An 8,615-nucleotide genomic window follows, 5' to 3' on the forward strand; every position below is an offset into this window, starting at 1 on the left:
TCGCACAACCTCTCAAAATCTAGCGCCAGGAGAATAGGTGAAGACGGCGACCTTCGCGACCAGCTCAATTCAAAGGCCGATGACCTGCGAATCCAACTAAACCGTTCGAAGAAGTCCGATCTGCGACGACGTCTCGAGTCAAAAAAGAAAAAGCCCGCGGAAGCTCCTCAGTTCGAGAACACAACCGACGATTTAAGGAAGCAACTCGAATCATTGCGAGCTACCCGCACGCCAAACATTAGCGTCATAATGGGAGGATCGCCTCCTTGCGGCGATTCAGTTCGAGCCGTCAAAGACTATAAGCGACAAGCCACCACTTCCAAGAAGTGGCCACTTCCAGTCGAAAATGATCACCAGATCACTTTTTCGGCACTAGATACCAAGGGTATCCACATGCCGCACAACGACCCCTCCTCGTCGATCTCGACATCGGAGAGTGCCTAGTCGCGAAAGTACTTATCGATACAGGCAGCTCAGTCGATCTCATCTTCCGCGACACACTCGATAAAATGGGAGTCGATTTAAGAGATATGAAGCCTTCCTCTCGCACACTCACCGGCTTCAACGGAGCCTCGGAGCAAATGATCGGAACAATTCGTCTCCCAGTATACGCAGGTGGTATAACCCGTACCGTCAAGTTCTCCGTCATCCGAGCCAAAGCACCATACAATGCCATCCTCGGAACACCATGGTTGCATTCCATGAAAGCCGTTCCCTCGACGTACCATCAATGCGTCAAGTTTCCCGGCAAAGACGGAAAAACACAGACGATACGGGGAGATCAACAAGCCGCGAGAGAACTGCTGATTGCAACTGTAAAGATGCAGCAACAGGCTTCCCTCGTCAACTCCGTCAGCAAACCACTCCACAAGATATACCCCCAGAAAGAGGAAGTTCGAGAAGTCGCAATTGATGAATCCGACCCAACAAAAATCATCCGAGTGGGCGTATACCTGTCCGACGACTTATGTTCAAAGATCATCTCTTTCATCAAAGACAACGCTTCAACGTTCGCCTGGAAGACCTCCGACATGAAGGGGATCGACCCCGCAGTTACATCCCATGAACTGCACGTCGACCCCACGTTCAAACCCATCCGACAGAAGCGACGCAAACTCGGTCCGGAAAGATCTAAAGCAGTGAACGACGAAGTCGACAGGCTCCTCGACGCGGGTTTTATTACAGAAGTCCGATACCCCGAGTGGTTAGCCAACCCGGTCGTCGTCAAGAAGAAGAACGGCAAATGGCGCATATGCGTCGATTTCACGGACCTCAACAAGGCGTGCCCAAAGGATAGTTACCCACTCCCTCACATCGATCGTCTCGTCGAGTCAACCGCTGGCAACGAACTCTTAACCTTCATGGACGCTTTCTCAGGCTACAACCAGATCCTGATGCATCCCGACGATCGCGAGAAGACGGCATTCATCACCGACAGAGGGACCTATTGCTACAAGGTGATGCCCTTCGGGCTAAAGAACGCCGGTGCGACCTACCAGCGACTCGTTAATCGAATGTTCGCTGACCAACTTGGCAATACCATGGAAGTGTATATCGACGATATGCTAGTCAAATCACTCAAGGCCGACGACCACCTCAATAACTTGCGCGACTGCTTCAAGATCTTGAACGACTATGGGATGAAGCTCAACCCGGCCAAATGTACCTTCGGTGTCACTTCCGGAGAATTCCTCGGCTACATCGTTACTCAGCGAGGAATAGAAGCCAACCCCAAGCAGATCTCAGCGATTCTCGACCTTCCAAGCCCGAAAAACAGCCGCGAAGTGCAGCGACTAACGGGACGCATCGCAGCTCTCAACAGGTTCATCTCGCGATCGACCGACAAGTGTCTTCCCTTCTACGAGCTACTAAGGGGAAACAAAAGGTTCCTCTGGGATGAAAAATGCGAGGAGGCGTTCAATCAACTCAAGCATTATCTCACGACCCCACCCGTTCTATCAAAGCCAGAAGCCGGCGACACACTGTCTCTACATCGCCGTTACATCCTCCGCCGTCAGCAGCGTATTAATTCGAGAAGACAGGGGAGAACAAAACCAATCTTTTACACAAGTAAAAGAATGACGGAGCCCGAGACGAGATATCCAACACTAGAAAAAATGGCCCTGGCCGTCGTCACCTCGGCAAGAAAATTGCGACCCTACTTCCAGTCGCACACGATCGAAGTACTGTCCAACCAACCACTCAGAACGGTTCTGCAGAATACCAACCAATCGGGACGGTTGACCAAATGGGCGATGGAGCTAAGCGAACATGATATCGTTTACAAAAATCGAACAGCAGCAAAGTCACAAGTCCTTGCCGACTTCTTGATCGAATTGACGCCAGAACTGGAACAAGACCTCATCCTACCAAACGTAAACTGGATCCTCCACGTCGACGGGTCATCCACGAGTAAAGGATCAGGAGCAGGAGTGCAATTGCAATCACCAACAGGAGAACTAATCCGGCAGTCGTTCAGCTTCGGCTTCGCGGCATCAAACAACGAAGCTGAGTACGAATCCCTCATCGCGGGGCTCCGTCTCGCCAAGGCGGTGAAAGCAAAGCGAATCAGCGCTTACTGCGATTCTCAACTCGTCGTAAGCCAGTACCTCGGTGATTACGACGTCCGCAACGACAGGATGGACGCCTACCTCAAACTCGTCCAAGACCTCACGCGAGACTTCGAGTTCTTCGAACTCACGAAGGTTCCTCGCGGAGAAAATGTTTGTGCCGACGCCCTCGCCGCTCTGGGAAGCAAGTTACACGACCAGGTCAAAAGGACAATCCCGATCCATAAAATCGAGAAACCGAGCATCGATACGAAGGCAGAACAGGCCGCGATTATAGCAGCGATCAACGACGCGATGGACATTGACGAAGTAGAATCCCCCTCGCCAGATGATCACTCAACAGATTGGCGCAAGGAACTCATCGATTACCTCGCGGAGGGTTTACTGCCCGTCGAAAAATGGGATGCCCGGCGACTGAAAAGACGCAGCACGCACTACGTCGTCCTAGACGGAGAACTACACCGATGGACTGCATCAAAGGTACTACTCAAATGTATCGCCGGCGACGAGACGAGACTCGTCATGGCCGAGACACACGAAGGAGCAGCAGGCAACCACTCGGGCGGGCGAGCTCTCGCACTAAAAGTTAAAAACCTCGGATTCTACTGGCCAACCATGAATGCCGATTGCGAGACATACGCGCGCAAGTGCGATAAGTGCCAGCGCCACGCCAAAACCATACACAGCCCAACGGAGTTTCTCCACACCTTGACTGCTCCATATCCATTTATGAGATGGGGAATGGACATCATTGGTCCAATGCCGGCATCTCGACAAAAGAAGTTCATCCTGGTCCTCACTGACTACTTCACCAAATGGGTTGAAGCCGAAGCCTATGCCAGCATAACCGACAAGGAGGTACAACACTTCGTCTGGAAGAACATAATCTGCCGACACGGGCTCCCATACGAGATAATCACGGACAATGGTTCGCAATTCATCTCGCATCACTTCAAGGGCTTCTGCGACAGATGGCGCATACGACTCAACATGTCGACGCCGAGAAACCCGCAAAGTAATGGTCAAGCCGAATCGACGAACAAGACCATCATCGACGGTCTGAAGAAACGACTCGACTTAAAGAAAGGATGCTGGGCAGACGAACTAGATGGTGTCCTGTGGTCCCATAGAACCACTCCTCGCGGAGCGACGAAAACTACGCCCTTCTCAATGGCCTACGGCATCGAGGCGATGGCTCCCGCAGAAGTGAACGTGACGAGCCTACGCCGGTCGCGAATGCCACAGAACGCTGAAATCAACCGCGACATGCTCCTAGATGCACTCGACGATATCGAGGAAAAGCGCGACCAAGCGCTACTCCGCATCCAGAATTACCAGCATCAAATCGAGAGCTATTACAACAAAAAGGTCAAGTCGCGCCCTCTCGAAATGGGCAACCTCGTCTTAAGAAAGGTCTTCGAAAACACTAAGGAGTGGAAGGCCGGCAAGCTCGGAGCCAACTGGGAGGGACCATACAAGATAGTCGAAGTCATCAAGCCAGGAGTATACCGCCTCGAGACTTCGACAGGCGAAGCAGTACCGAGAGCCTGGAACTCCAAACATCTCCGCCTTTTCCACCCTTAGCCTGGAAACACAAACCCGAGTGAATGCGCCACAAAGGCCACTTTCACTCGCAATCTACTAATCGAGTAAAAGCGCCATAAAGGCCGCTTTTACCAAAAAAAAAAAAAAAAAAAAAAAAAAAAAAAAAAAATCGAGTGAATGCGCCACAAAGGCCACTTTCACTCGCAATCTAAGAACTACGAATGGCTTGATTCCCGCAAAGGGATACGTAGGCAGCCCAAAGAAAAAGGGTCCAGCCGAAATAAAAAAAAAATATAAAAACCCTCCCCGAGGAATCGATCTCCGAAGCAGACGATCACTTAAGCGATGCCTACTCGAGCACGCCCCGGCTCCTCGAACAAACGTATCGGCACTCGCATCCCACGATTGAATACGTCCTGATCAGACATGTATTCACGGGATCGACCGCGTTGCGACCTAAACCAACACGGCCGAGACAATGACTCCGATTCATCCTATAATTAACTAAGTAAGGTCTGGCCAACCAAACGCTTGAAAATTACATTGGGATCGACTCGGAACCGTCAAAGTCGAAAACTCTTAATTAACAATTTAAACTCAAAATGGCAAACGGTCGCGACTCAAAGAGGTCAATCGAGACAAAGTCATAACAAGTTTAAAATTATAATGATTCGACATCTCGAACAACATTTACACCGAACAAGCAGAGTCACTTCAAATCTTGAGAAGTCACGATTTTGATAGACAAATCTAAAGTAAATCAGTCCAAATCACCAAAAGAGTTCGAGATAGCGAGAAAACAGCAAAACAAAAGCCTCGAGGGCAAAGGTTCAAAAAAAAAACTACAACAATGAGTCATATAAGACTCAAAAGAAAACAACATACAAGAGACGCTAATCCTCTCGGTCGCTCTCACGATCGTTGAGGGCAGAAAGCTCCGAAGCCCTGACACTCGACTCGCGAGCAACCTCCTCATTACCTCGACGAGACCCTTCAGCCGAAGTATCCGAGAGCACGAGGACAGGACCACCGTCTTCAGCAGCATTGGTCCCCCGATTAGGCGTCTCCCCCTCAAACGCAGCCGAAGAACCCTCTACAAAAGGCGTCGGCTCGTCGCGGCGCCCGTCGATTGGATCAGAGGCGAGTGAGACAAGAGTTGCGATTTGCTCGGTCTCTGGGTCGATCAGACCGGCATTGGACCCGTAGGGATCAAGACTCGCCAAAATACGAGCATCCACAAACTGGGAATCCAATATAAGAGGAGAAAGCGTGAGATCCACCTCGGGTATCTCACCAACCTTGAGCTCCTCGGCCTCCTGCTCGTATTTTTTCTCTTGCTCCGCGAAAAGATCGATCGTGGCTTGCAGGATGTCGCTCCCAGCCCTCTTCAAGGCTTCGAGGCATTTTCTGGTCCCAAAAGCTTGGCTATGAAGCAACCGAGCCTTGTCGTAAAGGCTTCGACGTTCCTCTCGGGAGCGAATCCTGGCGAAGCGACGGTTAGCCTTTGCAGACATCTCGGCCTCAACCCTTCCTCGTTCCTTTGTCACTTCCAAGATCCTGGAATCTCTAAGGCGCTTCATCTCTCTTTCATGAGATGCAGCGAGCGAAGCTTTCTCGCCCTCGAGCTCAGCGTTCTTCTGCTCGAGTTCATGGATAATCCCGCGAGATGCCACCAAGTCGGCCTTGAGTTCGTCCCTTCGAGCCATCGCACGAGTGACCATCCCGTTGAGCCTCTCGACGTTAGCCTTTGATGTACTCAGCTGACGAGCAGAAGCTTCCTCCTTCTCCGCGTGTTCCTTCTTGGCCAGCTCAAGTTCAGTCGAGACTCCTTTCAGGGCAGTGTCGTACTTATCAATCACGACGTTCATCGCGCCGTCTCCCTAGACGAACAAGAAGATGAAAATCATAAGAGAAAGAGAAAGAGACAACAAGTAATGCAACAAGAAGGGGAAGAGGTCGAAGTGTTTACCAGCAGCTTTGCCCTCGCAGCCTCCTCGTATTCATCCCCGAAGATGAGGTCCCTCACGGCAGGAAGGGATTTTGCCCTCCCTCTAAGCTGACGAAGAAGCTCCCCGCACTTCTCGGGAACGTACGCCAGAGGGGCCGGCCCTTCGTAGTGGAAAGAGACCTTATCCGGAAAGTTAATCCCGGGAGCCCTCCTTAAGATAGCAGAGCCGCGAGGAGACGTGCCGGTCTGAACGGCCCCCGCCCCAGTGATAGCCGGAGTCTCCTCGCTAGGAAGCGTCAGAACAGGAGATCGCACGTCATCGTCGATCTCGTCGTTGTGCCTTCTCACCAAAAGCGGCGACTCACCACTATCTTCGTCGGAACCATCCGGGATGGCGGCGTTAAGGGAAGCCTCAGATCCATCTGCTTCCCTCGCATCATCTCGCTCTCTCGAGACTTCGGCCTCAGAAACCTCCTCTTCAGGCCGAGTTTCTTCGTCTTCCTCCTCAGTACCAGTCGGCTCCTCGGGGCCCTCCGATTGAGCCTCAACAGACCTCTTGGTCTTCTTCCTCTTCTTCTTCTTCTTCTGAAGATCACCGGAAGGGGGGACGCCGCTCGCCTCCTCGGCGTTCTCCTCGGCTCCCGAGACACCCCTCTTCCTCTTCCTACTTTTCTTCGCACTCGCAGCACCGGAAGGAGGAACCTCGCTAGCGCGAGGGACAGCCGTCGAGGGCCCGCCCCCGCTAGTCAGTCCTAGTTGAACGGCAAGCATCGCGCTCAAGTCTGGAAGAGTTCCCATTCTCTTTGCCTCGTTGACTTGTTTCTGGATATCTCTCGGAAAAATTTCCAGCCTCTTCGCGCGAATAGGAAGAACTGTTGGAAGATCTGACCTCCACCCTCCTGAAAACACAAGGCAGAGAGGTTAGCACGCGACAAGCAAGCCATACGGCCAAAAAAAAAATATATACAAGAAACGGCGAGAGAACGCACTTCGAGCAATCCGATCTTTAAGCTCGTAGGTCTTCTCGACGGTGATCTCAGACCAACGGTAGATTCTAAGCAAAGCGACGGCTTGAACGCTCTTCAAGAAATCTTCGGGATAGACGGGAGACGTAGGATGGCCAACTGCGAACAAAAGAAAAGGAGAATCTCATTAGGAACAACAAAGTCAGACGTAGTTCGCGACAAGGTACTCTACCACAGGATCGATTCCAAAGAACCCGATAGTCCTCCTGAGGAGGCTCCTCGAAAGCCGAGACGTCGGATTTAAGAAAGAAGTAAGAGCGCTGCCAATTCTGCGTCTTGTTCGGATGACCGGCGCATACATTACAGTTTGGTCGCATTTTCACCGAGTAGGTTCCGTCCTTCATATCGGTTATCGAGGTCATCTCCTCGAAAGATCTGACGCTCATCGGCATATCGATCTGCTCCGCTAAAATCGATAAGGTGACGGCCAGTCGCAACGAGCCGTTCAACAGTTGGCTAATCGCGATGTCTCGCCGCCTAGCGTACGCAGTGATCAGTCGCGGGATCGGGAACCAACAGCGAGTGTCCTCCTGGAAGTAAGACTCGTATACCGTCTGATATCCGATCGGAGGAGACCAAGGTCTCTGCTCTTTCGTGGGGATAAGGAAAGTTACGCCCGTAGCGCCCTTGGATCGAAGAACCTTCTTCACGCTCCTCGGGGTAGATTTAGTCTCTTCTACACCCTCCCAGTCTTGACCAGCCACGAAGGCAGGGCGAAGCAAGTTGGGTAGAAGCCTCGGAAGCTCCTCGAAAATCCCGTCAGGATAGAAGGTCGTTGGGACTAACTCAGCTTCGGGATCGTCATTCTCAGGAGGATCGCCCTCCATAGGGCGAGCTCTCAAAGTAACCGAGTCGACAGGCGTCGCCCCGCTCTGCCCGTCTCTCGCGCAATCCGTCGCGTCGCTAACAGCGACGTTCTCATTCCCTTCCCTCGCAAGCCTCGTAGCATCTGCGACCAGAAGCCTTTGGGAACGAGATAAATTGGCGGTGTCCATCATCGCCGCATGGTGGGCAGATTCCAGATCCCCGAGACGACCTCCGTCGGGATTCCTTGCCGGCGTCGATGTCGCCGCGACCGATTTCCCTTTTTGTCGCCTCGATAATCTCGGAACCGATGACATAGTGGAGATCGCGTCGAATGAAGGTTACAACACTTAGAGAGATAAAGGAAGGAGAGAGAAAGTACCTTTGATCGCGGAGGAAACTTGAAGAAATGAAAGGGGATCCACGTATTTATAAGGAGAAGAGAGGGAGGAGTTCGAGGCATCATCATTAGGTCTATTCGGGCCTAAATGGGCCTCGAAATTCCCCCTAAATACCCAGCGGACCCTCGCGGCGTTTCAACTCCCCGAGACACTCGTGAAGGGAAAAAGAGGAAAGGTTCGAGGTGTCATTATTAAACCTAAATGGGCCTAAACGGGCCTCGAATTTCCCCCAAAAAACCCCATCGACTCCCGCGACTTTCCGGCTTCTTATCTTAATTAACCAAACGGTTATCCTAAGATCGATTAAACCGGTGAATTAGCC

At 51.8% G+C, this 8,615-nt stretch overlaps 3 protein-coding genes across 3 annotated transcripts; 2 read left to right on the top strand and 1 right to left on the bottom strand.

The window, feature by feature from the left end:
- Positions 1-20: 20 nt before the first annotated feature.
- On the top strand, positions 21-448 carry LOC125597843 (the record flags this gene model as incomplete). The annotated part of the gene is given in 1 exon segment (XM_048772367.1): positions 21-448. A coding segment is annotated over 1 exon segment (424 nt), but the record flags the coding sequence as incomplete, so codon positions are not given.
- Positions 449-509: 61 nt separating this feature from the next.
- On the top strand, positions 510-4,154 carry LOC125597842. The gene is made up of 4 exons (XM_048772366.1): positions 510-1,239; positions 1,378-1,568; positions 1,713-2,660; positions 2,706-4,154. Exons 1-4 carry the CDS (start codon positions 510-512, stop codon positions 4,152-4,154), a joined length of 3,318 nt encoding a protein of 1,105 aa, XP_048628323.1.
- An 854-nt stretch (positions 4,155-5,008) lies between these two features.
- Positions 5,009-8,209, bottom strand: LOC125597844 (meiosis-specific protein ASY2-like). Its single transcript, XM_048772368.1, has 4 exons — positions 7,261-8,209; positions 7,053-7,187; positions 6,085-6,962; positions 5,009-5,995 (listed from the first exon to the last, which is right to left on the bottom strand). The coding sequence occupies exons 1-4, from the start codon at positions 8,207-8,209 to the stop codon at positions 5,009-5,011; spliced, it is 2,949 nt and encodes a 982-aa protein (XP_048628325.1).
- Positions 8,210-8,615: the final 406 nt, after the last annotated feature.

This window comes from Brassica napus, unplaced genomic scaffold (genome assembly GCF_020379485.1).
Source record: "Brassica napus cultivar Da-Ae unplaced genomic scaffold, Da-Ae ScsIHWf_1556;HRSCAF=2159, whole genome shotgun sequence".
NCBI lineage: Eukaryota > Viridiplantae > Streptophyta > Magnoliopsida > Brassicales > Brassicaceae > Brassica > Brassica napus.

Excerpts from the sequence above, each read along its gene's own strand:
- LOC125597842 (XM_048772366.1), top strand. The coding sequence starts at position 510 with ATGGGAGTCGATTTAAGAGATATGAAGCCTTCCTCTCGCACACTCACC. Across the intron at positions 1,240-1,377 it reads CGTCGTCAAGAAGAAGAACG|GCTACAACCAGATCCTGATG; the intron begins GCAAATGGCGCA and ends ACGCTTTCTCAG. Across the intron at positions 2,661-2,705 it reads TGGACGCCTACCTCAAACTC|GTTCCTCGCGGAGAAAATGT; the intron begins GTCCAAGACCTC and ends GAACTCACGAAG.
- LOC125597844 (XM_048772368.1), bottom strand. The coding sequence starts at position 8,209 with ATGTCATCGGTTCCGAGATTATCGAGGCGACAAAAAGGGAAATCGGTC. Across the intron at positions 6,963-7,052 it reads TAAAGATCGGATTGCTCGAA|GAGGGTGGAGGTCAGATCTT; the intron begins GTGCGTTCTCTC and ends TTGTGTTTTCAG. Across the intron at positions 5,996-6,084 it reads CTGCGAGGGCAAAGCTGCTG|GGAGACGGCGCGATGAACGT; the intron begins GTAAACACTTCG and ends TTGTTCGTCTAG.